The 23,972-nt window shown below is 37.8% G+C and overlaps 1 protein-coding gene and 1 long non-coding RNA gene across 2 annotated transcripts in view; one reads left to right on the top strand and one right to left on the bottom strand.

Moving 5' to 3' along the window:
• Nucleotides 1–5,448, top strand: part of LOC126823785 (uncharacterized) — a 30,470-nt gene extending 25,022 nt beyond the window's left edge. Inside the window, exons 12-14 of the mRNA XM_050552771.2 lie at nt 2,147–2,219; nt 3,116–3,279; nt 4,088–5,448. Coding sequence (XP_050408728.1) covers nt 2,147–2,219; nt 3,116–3,279; nt 4,088–4,539 — 689 coding nt within the window. The 3' untranslated portion in view covers nt 4,540–5,448. The remainder of the gene's footprint in view (nt 1–2,146; nt 2,220–3,115; nt 3,280–4,087) is intronic.
• A 4,967-nt stretch (nt 5,449–10,415) lies between these two features.
• LOC126820347 (uncharacterized) lies at nt 10,416–19,610 on the bottom strand. The gene is made up of 9 exons (XR_007679923.2): nt 19,394–19,610; nt 17,410–17,502; nt 16,669–16,740; nt 15,313–15,381; nt 14,097–14,150; nt 12,768–12,830; nt 12,017–12,076; nt 11,221–11,248; nt 10,416–10,493 (listed from the first exon to the last, which is right to left on the bottom strand). It is a non-coding gene; the product is annotated as an uncharacterized LOC126820347 (long non-coding RNA).
• Nucleotides 19,611–23,972: the final 4,362 nt, after the last annotated feature.

The following is a 23,972-nucleotide window of genomic DNA, read 5'->3' as shown; positions in this document are numbered from 1 at the left end:
AGGTCGCTTACCTATCTTTATTAAAAATTTCCTGGAAGATAGGTCATTTAAGGTACGACTGGGATCAATCTTCTCTGACCTATTTCCTCAGGAAATGGGGGTTCCCCAGGGAAGTATTTTATCGCCAACATTATTTGCAATAAAAATTAATACTATCCCAGCGTGCCTTAAACCAGGTACAAACGGGGCTCTCTATGTTGATGACTTCCAGATGTGCTATGGTTCTACAGACATGCGGATAATCGAACGTAAGTTGCAGCTTTGTTTGAATTCACTTCAACAATGGGCAACCGAAAATGGATTTCGTTTTTCGAAATCCAAGACTGTCTGCATGCATTTCTGTCAGAAACGAGGTTTACATCCAGATCCAGAACTTTTCTTGGATGGCAACCGCCTTCCAGTTGTGGATGAAACCAAATTTATCATTTATCCCCCACATTAACAACCTAAAAAAGAAATGTCTGAAAGCCCTCAACATATTGAGAGTCTTATCAAATACTGACTGGGGAGCAGACCGTAAGGTCTTGCTCCGATTATATCGAGCACTTATAAGATCAAAACTCGATTATGGGTGTTTTGTGTATGGGTCTGCCCGCGAGTCTTATCTCAAAGAGCTCGACACCATACACAACCAGGGAGCATTTCGTACATCTCCAGTGGACAGTTTATACGTCGAGGCGCATGAGCCCTCACTGCACAACAGACTTGATAAACTGGCCCTGCAGTATGCTACGAAAATTGCATCACTTCCAAACCATATTTCATTTAACACCATATTTAGACCTCTTCATGAGCATTTGTATCTTGTTAAGACTAACGTCATTCCATCTTTCGGTATTCGCATTCAACCCCTTTTGTCTGAGGCTGGTATCAGTCTTGACAGTATTGCGAATACCCCTCTCTTTGAGACTCCACCGTGGGCTGTATCTCCCCCAAAGATCGATTTCGATCTTTCGCAACATAAAAAGAGAGATACTAGCTCGACGGTGTTTCAGTCTCTCTTTCGAGAGCTAAGGTCTAAATATGGTGATTATGCTCCAATATATACAGATGGTTCGAAAGATGATGATCGGGTAGCTTCGGCTACTGTGACACCATCTGAGACAATTTCTGTCTGCCTTCCACCTGCTTCTTCCATCTTTACAGCTGAACTCCAGGCCATTCTACAGGCCTTGGAGTTCATTCAATCATCATCTATATTTAAATATATAATATTTACTGATTCTTTGTCCTCCCTACAAGCAATAAACAACAAACAGCTTGATCACCCACTAGTGGCAGACATTTATCGTTTGCTACTATCATTCGAGTGTACCATCAAGGACATTGTCCTTTGCTGGCTCCCCAGTCATATGGATATCAAAGGGAACGATCAAGCAGACTCGGCTGCCAAGTCTGCTTTAGATCTTCCCGTATCTGAATTTTATATACCTTTTAAGGATTTTAAATCCATCATAAATACATTTATTTATGGCCGCTGGCAACGCTCTTGAGATCTTGCAGGCACAAACAAACTTCGTCACATTAAGCCTCTCTTAGAAGACTGGCCAAGCTCCTATAGAACCAACAGGAGAGATGAGGTTGTTTTATGTCGCTCTCGCATAGGTCATACCTTTTTAACACATAGTTTCATCTTAAACCGAGAGCCTCAACCAGAATGTGAACATTGTCATGTTCCTTTGACAGTGATACACATTTTGATTGAGTGCAATCATCTCAAGAATACAAGATCACGATATATTGCGAAATGCTAAACTTTTTAAAAGAGACAGGTTTTTATTATAAATTTTAATTTGTATATAATATATATATATGTAATATTTTCTATTTTTTATTGTTTATATGCATAAAAGATTGTTTTTATATTTAAATTTGATAAAACTGTGATATTGTTTTTATTTATGAACTTTCTCGGCCAATGCAGGGATCGAACACCCGACCTCCAGGCTAGCGGTGAGCCAGCGTCTTAACCACCTAGCAACCATGTGCTTATCAAACATACTTGTTTGAATAGCACATCCCCAGAACGAGCCATTTTCATTCAAAAAAAGAACAAGTTGTGATGGTTCTGAGAAAATAATATGCCCTTCAAAGATTATTGGAGAAATTTCATTATAATTTTAATCAAAAATTGAATTCTTTGCAGACGTGTATTGTGTTTTGGGTCTTATTGCATGCCAGTGTGGGATATATGTTCTTCCGGCAAACGCTGACGAAATGTAAGTATTCAACGTATATAATCAACATTTGTATAAATAGCAAGCAATGTCATAATAAAAATATCGACGTAAAGCGTAGAAATACACCCATCGAGCAGCCTTTTCATATACAATAGCTCACCCGAAAGGGGAAACTATGTTGTGCATCACATTTCATAGAGATGCCTTCAAATAAAATGCAGCCTTCATTGAGTTCATAATGATTTATTTATTTTTTTTGTTTTTGCAAAGGATGGGGGTAACTCTAGAACGGAAAGTCACGGCATGCTGAAACTAGAAAGGGTTCATCCTATTATTATCCCAATGCCTCCCACTGAATTTGAAAAATGATCTGTTGTAAACTATATGTTTACAAGCTCTGCGGAAAACACTGTGGACATCATGGTGGAATGGAGTGTCGCAAAACGCTGCATATCGAAATCCAAAGAGAGAGAGAGAGATAGAGAGAAATGAGGTTTAACGTCCACTCGACACAAACTATGTCATTTCGGGACTAACATATGGTTCAATGTTATATCAATCGCTTGCACGTAGAGGTATTTAGCAGTGAAAGGAAACTGGAGGACCCGGAGAACACCCACGAGGTTGGACATGCGACCCTACTCCTTGTCAGTACAACCGGGGGAATCGCAACCACACCAGTTGACTCCCACTGCTAAAGACCCCTACGCGCAAGCGAATTGTGTAAATAAAATTAAACCATATGTTAGTCCCGAAATGACCTAGTTTGTGTCGAGTGGACGTTAAACCCCATTTCTCTCTCTCTCTGTCTGTCTCTCTCTCTGAACACCCCATTGAGAGAATTATTGCCCTTACTAACACATGTCGTGTTTCGTGTTGATTAGATTGGTTTAACAAAATAACAAATAACATGTTGCTATCTTTGTATATTTCAGTGTCGTAGATACCGTTCATTATATTATGCTGTATATGTGTGCTTACGCATCCGTTGCTTGTAGCTTCCATTATATATTGTGGACAATAGTACGTCGTTCCAAAAGCACAAACCTTTCTTGTCTTCAGAAGTTCCTAGCCTTCTGTTGTTCGGTAATGTATTGTGGTAAGTAGTATTTTACGTAATCCGCAAATGGACTATTTACCGTGTACAAAATACACGACAAACTGGGAACAGGTGTCCGGAATTCATCAAATTCATCACTTTTTATGCAAACCGATTCTTAAAAATACATTCCCTTGATTTAATAACGTGTTTTGTTGTAAGTGCAGAGTGTATGTATAGTGTCCGCCGTTTTGTCTTATTATGTGTTTATCATTACTTGCCCTTGTGGGTTGGGTTATCGATACTTATGTTCCTTTTACTTTTGGAATGACATAAACTTATTTTCAGCCCGGGGACACTTTACCATGTGTATTGCAACGTGATAGATTTTTTTACATCTGGAAAGCCGATAGTTCCATAGTTGACTTAACACCAAAAACTGAAACGCAGAAGAAACAAACGAAACGGAACGAAATTGTAGTTAGTTAAGGCTTACCTCATCTCCTAACAGCATTTAGTTGGAAACTCGCCAGGTCAACTTCCAAAGATTCGGATTTTGTACACAATCCCAGATGAAATGCCGTAAGGAGCAGCTGCCCAAAGTGATCCTGGACCCCCTGTGTCTACTGGCATTGCACACACAATGCTATCGTCAATTGTCAGCCATAACGGGAATTATATTTCCTAGACACCGATCCTGGTACTACGTCCGTGTTGCTTATTGATTTACGGATCATTTGTCGTTTAGGAAGTCCATGTTCTATTTGTTCTGCCTTTCTTTATTGTCACTGATTATCCCCGGTGATTTGAATAGTAATAAGATCATATTGTGTCGTATTGTTAAGCAGTCTGTGTTCTCTGTTTTCAGGGATGAACTTAACATTTGGAATTCTGATGTTACGTGATGTTACCATGCTATACCAGACCATCTTCGCCATTGTCAACATGGTACAGAATTTGTTAATTGTAATCAGATTTATCGCCGGATTTTGGTCAAACGATGAAATAGATGACGATGAGCAGCCAATAACAGAAACAGAGTCCCAATCGTCAAACGATAATGATGGCATTCTTGGACCACTTGACCCCGATAATGATGGAGATGCAAACACGCTCACAAATATTGGTGTCGTTGATAACATTGGAAACCATGAGGAAAAGAAACCACTGACGGAAACCAGTCTTGAACCTATCGTGGCAGTCGATCTCGATAGAGAAACACAGCCGGTATTATTCTTCACGGACTTCACTGATGCTAAACGACCTTTCGCAACAACTGATTTTGTTGGAATTACTCAACCTGTGGCATCGTCTGTTTAATAAATGCTAGTTGATATATGATCCTTAATATATAGCCTGCGATTCCAAAACAAGTCCTGACAACCAAAATCATTGCATCTTTCCAGATACCTCATAACAAACATGAATTTGAGTTTTTATTTGATTTTCCATTGTCATTGCAAATATCATACTTGAGATCATTTAATTTTGAGGACCAAACTTATAACCCAGTTATTCTGGAAGGAAAATACCCCGAAGTTATTTTAATTTACATTTCCAATTTTGCAAAAATACCCCACATCCTATCTGTTGAATGTATAACCACTTCTTTTAGTTTATCTCTAACAGGTTTTCTTTTTATAAATATAGAAATAGCTTTGATTTTTGTTATTTGTGCCTAACTTTAGATTATCCTGTCTCAATTGCCTTGATTTATGTTATTTGTTAGTTGCTTTTTTTTGTTCGATTTTAATTATGATAGTTTTATTTTTTATTTCAGTTATTGTCTGAACTATATTGGGGCTATTTTTATGACATAATTGTTCTTTCACAAACAGAACTGATAGGAATTTCAAATGGTGCTCTCATCTGATCCGCTTATTTAATGTCCATTTATATCCAATCCGGGAGCCACGGTGGCTAGGTGGTTAAGACGCAGGCTCGCTAGCCTGGAGGTCGGGTGTTCGATCCCTGCATTGGCCGAGAAAGTTCATCAGGATTTTCCGACGTGGTTTCCCCTTGTAAGTGGTGCAGAACGGAGGGCCTGACAATGACAGCTGTCTAGTCCTTCGTATGAGACGAAAAACCGAGGTCCCGTGTATATATTGGAATGCAGTTGGAATTCGATATAAGAGTAGGCGTTAGTGCAGCTGCCCGGGCAAATTTTCCCTCATAGAACACTGTATGGCGTATGCCCGTCTTCATTAGCCCAGTATAGGGGTAGAACGTTAAACCCCATTTCATTTCTATCCAATCTGTCGATCACCGGTTATTAACAACTCTACTCAATTTGATAAAACATTACAGTGTTTTATGAATTCAAGTATTAATCAACTCTTTAGACCAACGGATGGCTTGGATATTAATAGATCAAACTATCCCCGCCATTTGATCGGTTAACGAACAAGTGGAAAATCGAGACTTCTTTTATTATCGTAGTAATGACAATCGAGGCTACGATATTATTGCTGAAACTTCAAATATTCATAACTTCGATCAGAAACAAGGAATGTTTCTGAAATGTTTAATATATTTATTATATTTTTTCGAACTATGCTTTTATAGCAAGAACGAACACTTTTTTTTTTTATCGAAATCTTATATAATGTATCTTTAAGTATATTATAATTTGCTTCAATTATTTAATCTCAAGGGGGTTTGGATGGCCGAATGGTTAGCACGTGCGCGCTGTGTGATAAGGTCTGTCATTGAGTCAACTGGCGTGGTTTTGATTCTCCGGTTATATGTTACAAGGAGTAGGGTCACCTGTCGATCCTCGGGTGTTTTCTCCGGGTCCTCCGATTTCCTCCCACTGCTAAAGACCCCTACGCGCAAGCGAATTATTGAAATTAAACTCATCCATATGTTTGTCCCATAATGACCTAATTTGTGTCAAGTGGACGTTAAACTCCATTTCTCTTTCTCTCTCCTAAATTTCAAACCTTTTGTTATTTTTTGTTGATAATTTTAGTTTGTTATTAGTTAATTAAGCTTTACCTTAATTCAAAGTCTTAAAAGACTTTTATTTTGTGTTTTTGTGTTTAGCAGCAAACCTTTTTGTCTCTTTATTGACCCTTGTTTAGTGAATTATTTCAAAATAAAATCCAACCACGAATATACAATTCTGTCCCATTAGTCCACCACCGATTAGTATCTCCTGCGTTTTCTAAATTAAACATCATGCTTTTATGAATATCTTATCTTATTTGTTTTGATTTGTTTGGAAATAATAATTAATAAAAAAACCCATACAAGCCCACAACGATAAGAACTCCCATCAATGTTTAATTGGGCTCTGAGTTAACCGATATACTTATGATGTATTTATAGGTATTTGCTACGCTTTTATATTTGATAATATTTATACCCTCGATGACATTTATAGGGTTTTCGGGAAAAGGGCGGTAATTCTAGAACGGAACACTGGTAGTTGGATCATTGCATGATCCCAAAACTTCACACCCCATTTGACATTTTTGTTTAAATCGGTTGGCTCTATCGCATTCACAAGGTTTTCGGTTTCCGACCAGGAAGGTTACGAAACGTTTGGATATCGATAAGGCGTGTTATCTCATGACCTCAATAATAACACCAAATTTTAACAATTCCGTTACAACTGCATGTAATAATATTGATGGATAGATTTGTGCAAAACAACACATATGTATAACAATATTATGGGCTTGACTAATTATTGTTACAGATCGATAGACAAGCAAAACAGCAAGTGAAACAACGGAAATCTGTGATAATATGATACATGAATTGGACTATAATAATCACATTTGTCATATGCCATCGTCATGGTTCAGTTACTAATAGGTGTTTGTTGATCAAATTAGGTAATACTTCTTGGTGGTATGCAAGGTATGAGGCATGTCCATTCCATATTTGGCTAATTCGTGACATCAGTGGGCATGAGTTACCAACGGCGTCATTTCAAACACCATGTAATTTCTTAGAGAGAAGACACGCATTGTGAGATATATCATCTTGGGAAAGACCGTTAAGGTTCAAAAGTCACCATCTTGATTCAGAATGCCCCGTTATGTCGTAGGAGAGCCATATGATGTAGTGGGTTCAGTCAGTAAAGAATTACAAATATAACCAGAGACAATACATGTACTAGACGATCACAAGGCTATTAAAATATGTAGCAGAGGAGAGAGGATACGCCGTCACACGTTGGATGTTGGAAGTTTTGGCATCTGTACTTTCCACACCTAACCAGCGACGCATAACACTGCATAGTGATACATGTAGTCTCGTTTGCATAGTAAATTAGGACGTATAATTTTGATTTTTAACGAAGTTGTCCACTTTGGCATTTGGCCGATTTAGCAAAACGAAGCCAAAGTACAATACATCGCTCTATTGTTTATTCCATATCGTCATTCAGAGTTACCACTTTTTTCGAAACCATTAACATTGTGACCGCGATACAGGCTACAGTTTTAGTGGATTTTACTTTCAAATTTCGTGTGCAACATTGAGGTGGCTGGAAGGACAACCTCTGTCGCTATTTAGCATTCCGTGACATTTATTCCGTTAGGGATCGATGCTACATTTTTTTTTAAATGTTTGTTTTATTTTTCAAATTAGGTGGTATTTATTGGAGCCAGGAGAGGAAATTCTATTTATATTCAACGATGCGCGTGTTTCCGTAAACACGGGAAACGAATCCTTCTAACTTCAAAACTCAGATTACTTGGAATCAACTTGATGTTTCCAAGCTTTAGGTATGGATGGTCTGTTGCAGATTCTCGTCCGATAACTGAAGTTAAGTAACGTCGGGACGGTTAGTACGTAGATGCGCGACAGCCTGGGAACACGGGTGTTGTAGACGCGATCTTTAATTGATGCTTTGCGCTATTTCATCCCGAATAAACGTGTTTTTAGCAGTCGACAAGTTGTTGAGGGGGTTCTTAAACAGTCACTGAAAGTTTATTCATTACGTCCTATGATTTGCACACTAGCTTCGTTAGCCACAGTTGTGTAGCGTTCTCGATCAATTTGCAAAGTATACTTCTTTGTTGTTTGGTCCTGTCTACCGTGTCTTAGGGGAGAAACACTTGGATGAGTTCTTGGCTTGTCCTTTATAACAAGGTGATATTTTAATTTTGTGGGATTACTAAATCTAGATTGTGGTAACGACAGAAGGAAAGGTATTGGATTCTTCAAAACCCGGACAAAACCCACGAGGTTGGACAAGCGACCCTACTCCTTGTGGACGTTAAACCCCATTTCTCTCTCTCTCTCTCTCTCTCTCCCTCCCTCCCTCCCTCCCCCTCCCCTCTCTCTCTCTCTAAAGATGTAAGATAGTTACCAGGAAGATATCACCATTTTGACAGATCCCGTTTGTATCATCCGGTAGATGGATGGGGTTGGGGAGGGTTATGCAAAGCTATCGGCCACATGTCCTTTTAGTCCTGCGACCGATGCTGAGGACCCAACATTTCATGGAATCGGACCGCTGCGGCAAATAACAGCATCCTGTATTAATATACCCTCAATGTCTGCTACCCCCTCACCTCTTGTACCTTACGATTCACCAAGAAGATGTTAATGTGCCAGGAAAATATTTATATTTCATGAACTATAATAATTTTCTCGGGCGCCCTATTATATTTAAAACCATTATTACAGCGGCATATTTCGACATATATGTGTTATTTTAAACAAATGTAATTTTAATTAGTTATTTAATTATTAATTAGCTAATTGTTCAAAAACCTCCAGGCTGACAGGGATCCAGTAGCGAAAACTGGATTCAGCGGGTCCGATTCCATATAGAACCGTCGAGAAAAAACTTGTCTCGAAAAATTTGGGACCCCTTGTTATTTAGTAAACTATTTTAAAGGTGTAAAGGTAGTGTTTGAGGAATTTTACGTCAGTCCATCATATTTTGACCCGACTCTTCTTTTGGTCAAGGGAGCCACGGTGGCTAAGTAAGTAGGACGCTGGCTAGCTAGTCTGGAGGTCGCGGGTCCGATCCCGGTGTTGGCCTAGAAAGTTCCTCGGCATTTTCTGGCGTGGTTTACCTTTGTCAGTAATGCAGGGGGACAGCTGTCTAGTTATTCGTATGGAACGAATACCGGGTGGGGGGTATGGCCGAATGGTTAGCACGTGCGTGCTGTATCATACGACCTGTCATTGAGTCAACTGGCGTGGTTTCGAATCCCCGGTTGTACGTGACAAGGAGTAGGGTCGCCTGTTCAACCTCGTGGGTTTTTCTCCCGGTCCTCCGGTTTCCTCCCACTGCTAAAGACCTCTACGCGCAAGGGTATTATTGAAATAAAATTAAACCATATGTTAGTCCCGAAATGACCTAGTTTGTGTCAAGTGGACATTAAACCCCATTTTTTTCTCTCTCTCTCTCTCTCTCTCTCTCTCTCTCTCTCTCTCTCTCTCTCTTTCTCTCTATTTTATACCAAGATCTGATTATTACTTTTGCTTTATTGTATTATTTTGTTATTTTTACACAATTGCCCGTTGTTGTAATCTTTAACAATGCGAGTTAAAATTATATCGTCTGCTGGAATAATGTACGCCTGCCATTTTACTTGCAACATTTACAGTTACTCATTTGCCACCTTAAAGATGCATTATGTAAAAGTTAATATATATCTATTGCAGGTTTAACGTTTGACCTCAAATTATTAATTAGACAAATACTTACATGGCAAGCCCATAATCTAACCTCTTTTATAGCTAGAACTGCTAGCTCTTTATCTAAATATTACATAATAAAGCATCTTTATCCAAATCTTACATAATGCATCTTTAATAAAGTAAATTGACAAGTCAAAGTGAAACTGAAAATTAAAAACGTTATTTACAGGGTATAAACACAAGAGGGATCATTTGTGATTTAGCGCCAACACCCCCCCCCCCCCTCCCCCACGTGATTATTTGGAATTGTATATCTGCAAACAGTACTACTTCTCTGGTGTTATGGGGGACATTTTTCCCGTACAACTGTCAAAGGTTCTTTCACGCCATAGCCTATACATTTATCTCCCTCACAACATCACACGCGGGCATATTTTAACCGCCCTAACACTACAAGCATATGACACATATTACTGACATTTTCAGAATACGTTATGATCAGGGGCAGTAAGCGTTGAACAAAATCTGGATTGGCGGACAGACGGACAACAATATACGGCGTCGTAAACAATAATGCCAGTGGGCAAGATGATAAATCTGTTTATTTTTGCATTCTAGTTATCATTTCTTTCATATTCGATTGAATCTGCATTCAAGGGAAACTGAAAATAATAAAAAAAACATGTCATCTTGTGTTAGAACTTTAAGCAAAATCAGACTCAAATGTATAACAAAACATTCGTATTTAACAAATAGGGACAACTAACATGCTTGAGCTTTTGAGGGAGTGTGTCTTTTCTGCCCGTTCAATCAAATCTATCCCAAGTACAGCAACTTGACAGCTTTTCGCTTAATCTGGGGTCTTCCCTAAAACTTTGGACAGTTATTTTAGGGATAAAAACGATGAAAGTCTTGTTCGTCTCCATACAGTATTGATTACATTGTATTCGTGTTGATAGCCTCGTTTGTCACGCAATTAGTTTTTCTGCAATATTCTGCTAGGCACTGGTTATTTGGACATAATAAATCCGTGAGTCATGACGTAACGTTATGTAACCATATTTGGTCCAATTTAGAGCTTTGTTTAAAGCGTAATCGTATTGTAACGCAGTTAGCTATTGGTTGTTAATCGGACTATTGGCCAGTCATAATTTGCAACAGGAATTTGCTTACGTTACAGCAGTGATTGAGTGGGATTAGCTATAATCAAAACGAAACACTGCGAGGAGTATGAGTTTTACTGGATATTTAAAGTCCCCTTATATAGTAAAGTAAGTGTACGAGAACGGAATTATTGAGTAAACTAGCTCTCTTGGCGTAACAATCAGAACTCAAAATAACTCAGTTAATAACTTTATAAAACATTAAATAAAAATATATTTGTCTTACGCGCAAAACGGTTCGCTACATGATGGAGCTGAAATGTGAAAAATTATCTTTATCAATAAATTCGGCATTGCGCAAAAAATTTAAAATAACGACAAATTTCTTCTGATTATTGTGTCATATTACACAATACTCACGATTCTAACCCAATACTACAAAATACAACCACATACAGGTAAATGGTCCGACCCTCTCATTACTTGTCATTCTCGCACAAATAGGGTATAACGTCCACAAACTAGGTTGTTTTGGGACTAACATTTGGTTCAAGTTAATTTCAGTAATTCCCTAGGTGTCTTTAGCATTGAAAGGAAACCGGAGGACCCAGAGAAAACCCACGAGGTTGGACAGGCGACCTTACTCCTTGTCACATACAGGCGGGAAATCGAAACCACGCCACTTTACTCAATGATAGACTTTATGATACAACGCCCACGCGCTAACCATTCGGCAACCCAACCCTTCCTGCCCTTACCCCCATCGGTTCATAAATCATGGGTATCAGCTTAACAGTGTTAGTGCTTAACATTAGGTCATTACTAAAATAATATGAATCCATCATTTCAAGATAAGATTTAAGAAACCAAATACACCGTGTTTAAATACAGCCTACAAGTACAACGCGACGGGTAAATCCGACTAGTTTGTTTTTTCTGCATATGATATAAAATATATTCTATTTACAAGATAACTATTAACTCAGGGAATACCAACAATCGAATTCGAAATAGTTCGATAAAGGACTAAAACTGAAGATATGATCGAGTAAAGCATACGAATTAAGGAATAATACACTTACTAACGCAAGTACCATTGATGCACACCCTATCTTCGCATTCGGCAACAGTGTTACAGTCACCTGATAAAGATTTAAAAAACGGGTTTTTATATCACAGGGATCTGATATATTCAAACCAAAGTATCATATGTGCCTATAAATATTATATTGAAACATGTCAAACTAATGAAATCGACAGGTCTTCAAAATAGAAAACGTAGAGGTTGACCACATTGGACAGGGAACTTTTATGCCATCAGGAAATCTGATCTCTATCATGTTCCAATGTTTTTATCTTGGCGCAGACATTTCGTATTTTCCATGCTGAGACTTGCCCGAATGATATTTCAAAGTCGGCATAGCCCCGTGCCCTAACTCGATGTAACGTCCATAATGCACGACCACCTAATGAACGAAAGAAAATAGGCTTGGTGGCGCAAATTTAATGAAACAATCAATGCAATTGCACATGTGCTCTGCAGCATGTTCATTAATCAATACTTTTCGAATCAGAAAAATCGTAGATACATTACTGATGACATTTAGAGTAATTCCCATTTTGTAAAACCGTTTTACGTGACCTTTAGATCCTTAAAGGCCCCTTGGATTGGATGTACCCCAAAACGAACTATGAAATCTCGTAGTCCGATTAAATATTTTTAGAAACCGTATACAGGCTTCGTTTTCAGTTTCGCTTTCTTTACTAGCACTAAAAATACCGAAAATTCCGAACTTTCAATATGCAATGTTCATATTTTCATTGTTTACTGACCACTACAAACGCCATTCACACAGTTTGTGTTGACTGGACAAAATCCAGACCCACATGGTTCGCCTGAAATACATAACATATAAAAATAATAAAAGCATTACTTAGAATACTATCAACCTTAGTAACTCAGACTGAGTATTGATTTCAAATATCGTTAATACCCTTGTTGTCTCAGTACAGTACATGACCAGAAACCCATTCAGGGACGGATGCAGGAGTTTTTGCAGGAGGGGGTTTGCCCGTTACTTGAGACAATGTATCTTTGTGGGGTAGGGGCGGGGGCCCCCGTCTTGAAAATGTTTGAGAAATAGATGGTCTCTATCGTCATTTTGGCGTATATATATACACGCGGAATTTTTTTTTAAAACGTCATTTTTTATGATGAATTACTGTGACCCAGTTTCATTGAAGTTTGCTTGTTCTCTTCTTGCACATTTGTCTCCAAGAAAACACCAAATTAAAACAAGATTGGGCTACACCGTGCACCATTGATACGAACTAGTGTATACATCTAAGTGGTGAAAAGTTGTGACATTTGGATTAATACATATAAAGGATCACTGTTCGATCTGGTAAAAGGGCGGTTGCGATAAAAAGATAATCATATTAAAACCCAATGACTACAAAATAATACCTGTTGGAGCGGCTGCGAGCATGGGCGACACATGGGCGTACGACCCCCCCCCCCATTGTTTTTTTTTGGGGGGGGGGGGCTCAATACTCTTGGACACCCCCCCCCCCCCAAAAAAAAAACCCCAAAAAAATTACATAGTAGGCCCCAACTCCTATTTATTTACAACAATTATTAGGATTAGTTAAGATTCTATCTGTATAAAACCTGTACATATCCCAATATGTTGGTGTGATGTTTTAGTTTAACCCAGTAAAATATGCCAAAACAGTGTTTACAGAAGATTGAAACTTTAAAAACAAATTATGGGGGTGCCCCACCCCACCCCAGGGAGGGAGACCCTACCACACTCTCCCTGTCACGCTTCATCTGCTGCTGCGCAGCCTCGCGCCTCCGGCGTCACAGATTGTTAACATTTTTTATAATTTCATTTGCGGACCCCCCCCCCCATATATATTTCACGGCTACGCCTCTGGATTAATGAATTTCCTGAAATATTTAAAGCAAACTATCGTATTATATTCGTTGGAGATCGTTCTTACATCATTTTTATAATGGTTTTATCTGTAAAAGATAACATCATTAATGGATGGGTTCAAATAAGTATAGCAGGTTATTAGCAACGAAAACACAAGTATATAGTTTATATAAAACTGCTAAAAATTACTGGTAAAAAGGATCATGCAGAATTAACATACCTTGAACTCGTTTTCGACAACTAAAACCAGCACATACTGTAGAATCAATAGTTGCTTAAAAGATAAATAAAACATAGTTTGCCACCCAACGAAATATTTTTCAACAAAGTGTTATGCTATATTAGGGGGGTTGGATGACTGAATGGTTAGCACATGCGCGCTGTATCATAAAGCCTGTCAATGAGTCACTTGGCGTGGTTTCGAATCCCCGGTTGTACGTGACAAGGAGTAGGGTCGCTTATCGAACCTCGTGGGTTTTCTAGTTTGTGTCGAGTGGCCGTTAAAACCCATTTCGCTCTCTATATATACTATATTACTGCTCTTATAATGACCCGTACATTGTTAAAGTAGGCGTTAAACCCCAGAGCATTCCTTACATTGTTAACACAATTTATTGGGTGTAGCTGCTCTGGAAATATCATATCGTCAAACATCAGTTCTGAGAGAGAGAGAGAGAGAGAGAGGGGGGGGGGGGTATTTCGGGACTAACTTATGGTTTAACTTTATTTCAATAATTCACTTGCGCGTAGGGGTCTTTAGCAGTGGGAGGAAACCAGAGGACCCGGAGAAAACCCACGAGATTGGACAGGCGACCCTACTCCTTGTCACGTACAATTGGGGATTCGAAACCACGCCAGTTGACATCAGTTATTCTCATTATGATTTTATACCAATTAACGAGACTGCTTCCGGCTAAATTACCATGTGTTGAATAGTGCGATGAAATGTCGATTATTGTTGATGCCACGCTTTGATTTGTTTGGAATAATTCGGTTATCGTCATCATATTAAAGGAAGACAATTATGTATATTTTATTTGTTGATTAATTCATTTTTAGACCATATTTTAAGAATTTGAGTTTGTCTACGTTTTAGGATCAGTGATATGAACAATTTTATCGTATGTGTTTCGTCCACAGATGTAGGGTGGATTGATTATATAATATAATATATACACACAATATAATACATATTGAATACTGTCACATATGTTATATAAATCATATATAAAGATAGATAATATTGTGTAAGTACTGATATAACCGACAACACACCATTAATAAATATACTATAGATATGAACAAAGATGTTAATACCAAGGCATTGGTCTAATATTCTACACGTACTTACAATATCATATTATATCCGAGAACATAAATAACAACAATAGTATAACTACTGGATAGATAGATATTATTTAATATTCTATACGTACCCTGGGTTGTACACTTATCTCTGAAGCACATTTCACTCGCATTACAAACAATACCTCCACAGTCTAATGCTGAAAAGTAACAAAGATGTAGTTTGAAAGGAAATGAAATTGGATTTAACTGGTCTGCAGATAACGATGCAAGCAATTAATATTGTCATGACAATTCCACCGCATGTCTAAGGCATGTTATTTGTGTGTCCATTTGTTGAAACGGAAAGTAAATTCTAAATATTAAACAAAATGCTAAACTATAGGCTCCCAATGCCCTGTGGTAAGTGCCCCAAAGGATGTACTATAGACGTCTACGTATACCTACAGAGATGACAGCCAAGCATATTCGATAAATACACATAGTTACGAATTTGGTGTTTTACAAATGACAAACATTTCACCCATATAGATTCTGATAACTCAGGGGGTCTTGTTCGAGCACCACTCACGAGATTTTGCGTCATTTAGTGAGAGAAACTGGATAATCAGAATACTAGACACGATACGCAGAGTTTTCATTTAGAGCTTCAACAACCAAACAACTATGTTTAAGATACGGTGACCCACCATAAATAAATATCTCCATATATCTCGACAATTTCGCCACAATATTTATATATATGCCAAGCCTCAAATCAGTTTCACACAATTATAGTCACTAAATAAACGATCATGTTGTACTTAATAAGCTATGGCCAATAATCATCTATAAATAATAGACTGAAAACTGGTTCCATGTGTCGTCCATAACATCCAGACACTTTTGAGTAAAAGATAGGTTACGTGCCCTTGTTTTGAAATTAGTCTCGCTTAACCAGTCTATCGACCATTCTAAGGCTGATTGACAGGTCGGGATAACCAAGACTACTTTTTTACGAAACATAACAGAAAGCTAGAACAAGAAATTGAATTTAGAAATGAGCACGTTAGCTAGCTCAACAATTGTTTTAAGAAGCTTGTAAAAGTAAAATGAAACTACTGCTAGTATCATGTTCCTGTCTAACCCGAGTGTTTCAGAGATAGTATTTGTACTAAACCAAAAGATGCCGCTCTTAACGGTACAGTTAATGATAAAGCGATTTAAAAAATGAAACGAACGTAATTTCTAAATCTGCTGTAATAACCAAGAAGCTTAATTTTTCTGCTATTCAAAATCGTCAACAATCAATTTTTTACGGCTGTAATAGTTGATAGATTTGTAGAGAATTGCACGTGCCATGGCTATTTATAGTATCATACTGTCAGAAAGTTGGCCTCGACACGGCGAATGTGCACGCTTCAGTGGTAGTCTCGAACTATCAGCGGTTGACTGTATTTCTGTAGCTGCATGGGTCACCCTATTTAAGACTAAGAGTTTTTACTTACCGTCTGACAGACATACGATGACTTTACAAGTCTTAAAATCTAATATACACAGTGTTTCATTGCATACCCGATCTTAAAAATATTAACAGATTAATATAACAGATTAATATTAACAGATTAATATAACAGTCATCATAAAACCACAACATTAGTAGTAGTAGTAGTACCCGATAAAAGCCAGTGAGAGAGAGATAGAGAAAAATGGGGTTTAAAGTCCACTCAACACAAACTAGGTCATTTCGGGACTCACACATGGTTTAACTTTATTTCAATAATTAGCTTGCGCGTACGGGTCTTTAGCAGTGGGAGGAAACCGGAGGACCCGGGGAAAACCGACGAGGTTGGACAGGCGACTCTACTCCTTGTCACGTACAACCGGGGATTAGAAACCACACCAGTTGACTCAATGACAGGCCTTATGATACAGCACGCACGTGCTAACCATTCAGCCATCCGCCTCCCTCCCCCCCGATAAAAGCCAAGTTTGGACCTCTTTGGGGTTGGATGGCCGAACTGTTATCACGTGCGTGCTGTATCATAAGGTCTGTCACTGATTTAACTGGCGTGGTTTCGATTCCCCGGTTGTACGTGACAAGTAGGGTCGACTGTCCAACCTCGTGGGTTTTCTCTGGGTCCTCCGGTTTCCTAACACTGCTAAAGACCGCTACGCTCAAGCGGATTATGACAACCTTTACAACCATATTAATATTTTATACTTAGTTTCAAACTTGGAGCACATACCTCTGCAATCATCTCCACCAAAAGACGGAGGACAAACACAGGTACCATTAACACACGTACCATTGTTCAGACATCGATTACCACAAGGGTCAACTAAAATGGAAAATATTTCTTTAAAAACAAAACTGGGTGGATGATGTGAGTGCAGTTGGGCCAACGTCCTCACAAACACTTCATGTAAACAGTCACATAAAAGAGAAGCGCTACCCCGAAAAACACAGAATAATTCAATGAACGATTTAGTCAAAATCACGAAATACATAGAGGTCTATTTAGATAAGATAAATTAATATTGTTGAATAGTGTTATCAGATGTTCTTGGTACAGCACGTCCGTGATTCATAAAGATTAGTAAAATAATGAAACGCATTTTCGTTGACATATAAAAACACAAATATTCGTGGTTTGACGGTGTGGAATTATCAACCGAAATATGTGGACGGGCATTCTTACTCTTTCCATGTAACAACATGTGAGCATTGCTGTTTAACTTCTACTCGACACAAACAACTAGGTCATTTCCGCATGGTTCAACTTTATTTCAATAATTCGCTTACACGTAGGGGTCTTTACCAGTGGGAAGAAACTGGTGGACCCGGAGAAAACCCACGAGGTTGGACAGGCGACTTACTCCCTGTCACGTGCAAGCGGGAAACTTGAAACCACGCCAATTGATTCAATTCCAGTAGTTTCGAAATGTGGTAATTCAAAGTGTAAAACCTGTGACATTATCATTGAGGGATCATCCATTAAAATTAATGATGATAATACATTTTATATCAAACAGGCAATGAATTGCCAATCGAACTATGTAATTACCTTATAGCGTGTCCGGTATGCAAGGGAAGGTATATAGGAAAGACCCAAATGATGCTTAGGTTGAGAATGAACCTCCATCGACAGCACATACTTCAACCAAAATACAGGATATCCCGCTCAGTGAGCATCTTGAAGTATGTGGTGGGGGCAAATTTAGTGTTTTTCCTTGGAGGCAAAAAAAGCTATTTTATGGAGAAGTACCACCCGAAACTTAATTCTAAATAAGAGAATAATTAAATTAAATTAAATAAAATAAAGACCGTGGTGGGATTGAATATTTACAACCATTACATATTAATAAGTAAATTACATACTTCGATTTGCAATTCATATTTTGTTTAACATAGAATTTAACATGTAATATGTATGTAATAACATGTTAAATTCTATGTTAAACAAAATATGAATTGCAAATCGAAGTATGTAATTTACTTATTAATATGTAATTGTTGTAATGGCAAGTACATTGGAAAAACTACTGATCAGTTGAATTTACGAATTAACCAACATCGATCTAATATAAAACTCGCAAGAAATAGAGTTTTGGATATTTGAGGTAAAGGTCAATTCAAGATATTTCCTTTGTACAAACTCAATATTAGTGATAATGATCTCTTGGAAACAAAAGAAAGCAACTTTATCGCTAAATATAACCCAATTTTGAATGCTAAGGGGTGATTATTTTAATTATGTTTGATATTTAATTAATGTTATTTCGTTTTAATTTTTATATTTCACATAGTCATTGTCCTCTGTTATGACGTAACGTTATTGTAACAGCATAGTAACGCATTAAAATGGCCTGACGATTCGTTTGATAACGATGAAAGTACTAGCCAAAATTTTAATTTTTAGTATTTTTTCTCTAATACTTGAATTTTACTTATATGATTAACTGAGAGTTAGATCGTGTTATATATTTTTTTCTTATATATATATATATATATATATATATATATATATATATATATCTCATAGATCTTTGAGATATAAACACATATTTTAAGTTTCATCAAAGTCGGATAACGACTGTGACTTTTAGAGGGCTCACAAGCTACAAATGTGAGTTTTCGTACAGTCCATGAAGTTACGGTCCGATACGTGCTAATATCGGAAGAAACCGGGGTCTTTGACAGACATCATCAAAATGTATTAACTATCTTACCAGTGCAGCAGGAATCACACAGATTTGTTTCTTTTACTTTTGAACAACTGATGGCTTTCAGATTTCGCCTCCGTCCAACTTGTGAAGAATACCCTCTCCTCCTGTGTCCGCTGACAGGCACAGCAACGATAAAGATAACAGCAATCGACAAAATAACACGCATTGTGATAGTCAATTGAATAACAAGAATATTAACCACAGAATGTATCACGTATTTTATACACAATCAGCTGGTAACACATGTTGTTGTTGTTGACTGAAGTTGCTATTAAATCGAGGAAGTAATATAAACTTATGTTTGTGATTCTCTGCACGAAAATTAAACGATCAAAACTAGAAACAGCTTTCATTTATTTACACTTGCTGCTCGATATAGAATCGGGGAGCCACGGTGGCTAAGTGGGTAAGAGGTTGGCGCGTGTTCGATCCCTGCATTGGCCGAGAAAGTTCATCGGGATATTCCGACGTGGTGTCCCATTGTCAGTGGTTTAGGAAAGAGGGTCTGGCAAGGACAGCTGTCTAAAAACCAAGGTCCCTTTTATACATTGGCGTGCACGTAAAAGATCCCTTGGCAGTTGGAATTCGATATAACAGTAGGTCATAGTGCCGCTGCCCTGGCAAAATTTCCCTCATATGCCCGTATGCCTGTTTTCATTAGCCCATATTTGATTCCTATCATAGAAATTAATTGTATGGAAACTTTCTATGATTATTTTACTTCAAATTTAAGCTACAATCGATCTTCGTGAAACGATTAAAATTTAAAATTTCATTTTGATTTTAGGTAAAATCTATTTTAGTTGTTATGAAATACAGAATATTAAACCATCTGCCACTCTTCCATGCCGCTGTATTAAGCGTCCATTTTTATCGATCCCATTGTATAATCTGTCGGGTTTTCAGCGGATTGGAATACCTTACATGTCAATCTATAATAATATCTTCATAATACATCCTGGTTATTATACGATTTCCTTGAAATGAATTTTACGACCATACCAGGAGATTGACCTTTCAACCATTACCACCAACAGGCTGGCAGTGTGGAGTCAGCTCGATTGTCATTTCTCGATATTGGTGGATAACAAAAAACGAGCTACTCGTTTTTCGATATTCAAACTTGAATCTAAAAAAGACAGATTTGATGGATGTATGTCTACAGAATATCTCCAAAACACATTTGATTAAAAAAGTGTTCTAAAACCAACTAAAGACGTCATAAAAGAGAATGCCTGTTTAGTTTTTTTGATATTGGCGAATGTCGAAAAACGAGCTAATCGTTTTTCAATATTCAAACTTAAATCTCAGAAAAGCAGATTTGATGGATGTATATCTACAAAATGTCTCCAAAACACATTTAATTAAATAAGTTTTCTAAAACCAACAAAAGATATCATTAATGAATATGCCGGAGCAGTGGATGTACATCTACAGAATTTCTCCAAACACATTTGATTAAATAAGTTTTCTAAAACGAACTAAAGATATCATAAATGGGGATGTCTGAACCCTTTCTCTGTAGTAAGATTGGTAGAATGTTTGCTTTTTATACGCCCACATTTTCATGTGGACGTATATTGTCGTCGTCCCTGTCCGTCCGTCCAGAATTGTTTGTGAACAGTCGACAGGTCACAATTTTTATCCGATTGCAATGAAACTTGAAATATAGGTTTATCACACTAAGATCTCGGTTCCTTTCGATATTGGCATGTATCGGACTGTAACTTCATGGATTATGGCCCCTGTTTGTACGAAAAATCACGTTTTTAGCTTGTGAACACTGTAGAGGCCACAATTTTTATCCGATTTGGTTCAACTTGAAATGTATGCTTATAACCCAAAGATCTCGGTTCCTTTTGATATTCGCGCATATCGGAACGTAACTTCCTGAATTATTGCCCCTGATTGTACGAAAAATCGCGTTTTTAGCTTGTGGACCCTATAGAGGTCATAATTTTTATCCGATTTAAAAAACGTATTATTATATCACCGTTACACCCTAAGGACGACTGAGTTCGAATTTCGTGAAAATCGGCCCAAAACTGACAGACAAAATGGCCGCCCTTCATTCTCAAATAGCGTAAAAATATGGTATATCAAGGTTGTGGACCCTATAGAGGTCACAATTTTTATCCGATTTTGTTGAAACTTGAAATGTAAGTTTTTAACCCAAAGATCTCGGTTCCTTTCGATATTCGCGCATATCGGAATGTAACTTCCTGAATTAGGGCCTCTGATTGTACGAAAAATCACGTTTTTAGCTTGTGGACCCTATAGAGGTCATAATTTTTATCCGATTTAAAAAAAAACGTATTATTATATCACAGTTACACCCTAAGGACGACTGAGTTTGAATTTCGTGAAAATCGGCCTAAAAGTGACAGACAAAATGGCCGCCCTTCGTTCTCAAATAGCATAAAAATATGGTATATCAAGGTTGTGGATCCTATAGAAGTCACAATTTTTAATCAATTTTGTTGAAACTTGAAATGTAAGTTTATAACCCAAAGATCTCGGTTCCTTTCGATATTCGCACATATCGGACCGTAACTTCCTGAAGTATGTCCCCTGATTGTACGAAAAATCGCGTTTTTAGCTTGTGGGCCCTATAGAGGTTATAATTGTTATCCGATTTAAAAAAAAACCGTAATATTATATCACCGTTACACCCTTAGGATGGCTGAGTTCGAATTTCGTGAAAATCGGCCCAAAACTGACAGACAAAATGGCAGCCCCTCTTTCTCAAATAGCGTAAAAATATGGTATATCAAGATTGTGGACCCTATAGAGGTCACAATTTTTATCTGATTTTGTTGAAACTTGAAATGTGAGTTTATAACCCAACGATCTCGGTTCCTTTCGATATTTGCGCATATCGAATTGTAATTTTCTGAATTATGGCCCTTGATTGTAGGAAAAATCACTTCCTTTTTAGCTTGTTCACTATCCATCTCTCGAAAATCTGGGCGTATCCTGCCTGGCAGCCGCTGGTTAAATTAAAAATAGCATTATATTAATATTATGTTCTGGTTGGTTACTGGTGTCATATACATCTCACGTATCAAATGAATGAGTAATGGGTTGGCGCATAAAAAGGTATATAATTGGTAAACATAGCTAGTTCTGTGTGAAAACAAAATATCACCTGATCACTAATGACAGAAAAATTCATTCTGTCCTTTTAAGTACTCGCGTCATTAAGCATGAGTCAGTCATTATGATTAATTACGTCATATTTGACCAAGTAGATAAACTGAAAGTCGAAACCCATGTATAGAAAACCATTAGAGCTCTGGGCTTATAGTAAAATTTGAAGCAGAGAAGAGTGTATGGGTGTGTCTCCCTCCCCGGTTTTTCGACATTAGCCAATATAGCAGTGCAGTTCGTATGCCCAGACATCCCCATTTATGATATCTTTAGAAAACTTTTTAGTCTTTTTTAGAAAACTTATTTAATCAAATGTGTTTTAGAGACATTCTTTAGATATAAATCCAACGAAAATCGAGCTAACTTTACACTTCTAACTTAACCTTCAGTTCTGCCGAATAGACCGATGTTCCGCATACACCTATGGAAAGTACCAATTAATAACGAAATTCATGCCACCAACGAAACAATTCTAGGCAGGTATCAATCAAGAAAGAGCTCTCAAATTCAGCTTAGTAGAAGAGATTAGTCTCCTAATACTCTTTTACGCAGACAGGGGGGGGGGGGGGGTTGTTAACGTCCATTCGACACAAACGGGGTTTAACGTTCACTCGACACAAACTAGGTCATTTCGGGACTAATATATAGCTCAATTTTATTTCAATAATTCGCTTGAACGTAGGGTCTTAAGCAGTGGGGGGAAACCATAGGACCCGGGGAATACCCACGAGGTTGGAGAGGCGACCCTACTCTTTGTCACGTGCAACGGGGAAATCGAAACCACGCCAGTTAACTCAACCTTCTGATACAACGAGCGCGCGCTAACTATTCGTCCATCTACCCCCTCCACCATAGTGCTGCGGCCCGGGCAAAATTTTCCTCATAGGACAATGTATGGCGTCTGCCCATCGGCATTAGCCCCATCGAAGCAGAACAGTAGGATGTTAAACCCATTTCATTTCATTTCATTATCATTGTAGATGATGTTGAAGTAACCACGAGTGAAACAAAGAACCAGGATGAAGACCCCAGCAAGGAATATCCGCTCCACCATTCAGCGTATATTGATGATATACATAAATTCATATCAGTATTCGACCAATATAAAGAAAGTATAAATATAGTAGATAACGATGGTAAAACGCCCTTAGAAAGAGCTTGTTTTTCTGAATTTGACATTATACATAAAGTAAAGCTACTTGTTCTTAGAGGTCATACTTCATGCATTACACTTCTTATACATCTGTCTGTCAGCCCCAATTGATTTACTTAAACTTATATTTGATAAAACTCTATATGATACAATGAATGAATTGGATCAAACCGGAAAACTAGAGACTAGAAAACGTTTATTACAAGGTGGGGGGGGGGGTGAGATGTTCTAAATACAAACGAACAAACATTATTGCATTATTCCTGTCAATAAAGTACT

The sequence above is a fragment of the Patella vulgata genome, chromosome 1 (genome assembly GCF_932274485.2).
Source record: "Patella vulgata chromosome 1, xgPatVulg1.2, whole genome shotgun sequence".
Classification (NCBI taxonomy): domain Eukaryota; kingdom Metazoa; phylum Mollusca; class Gastropoda; family Patellidae; genus Patella; species Patella vulgata.
The sequence above is the reverse complement of the archived record's forward strand: the minus strand, read 5'-3'. Positions and strand labels throughout refer to the sequence as shown.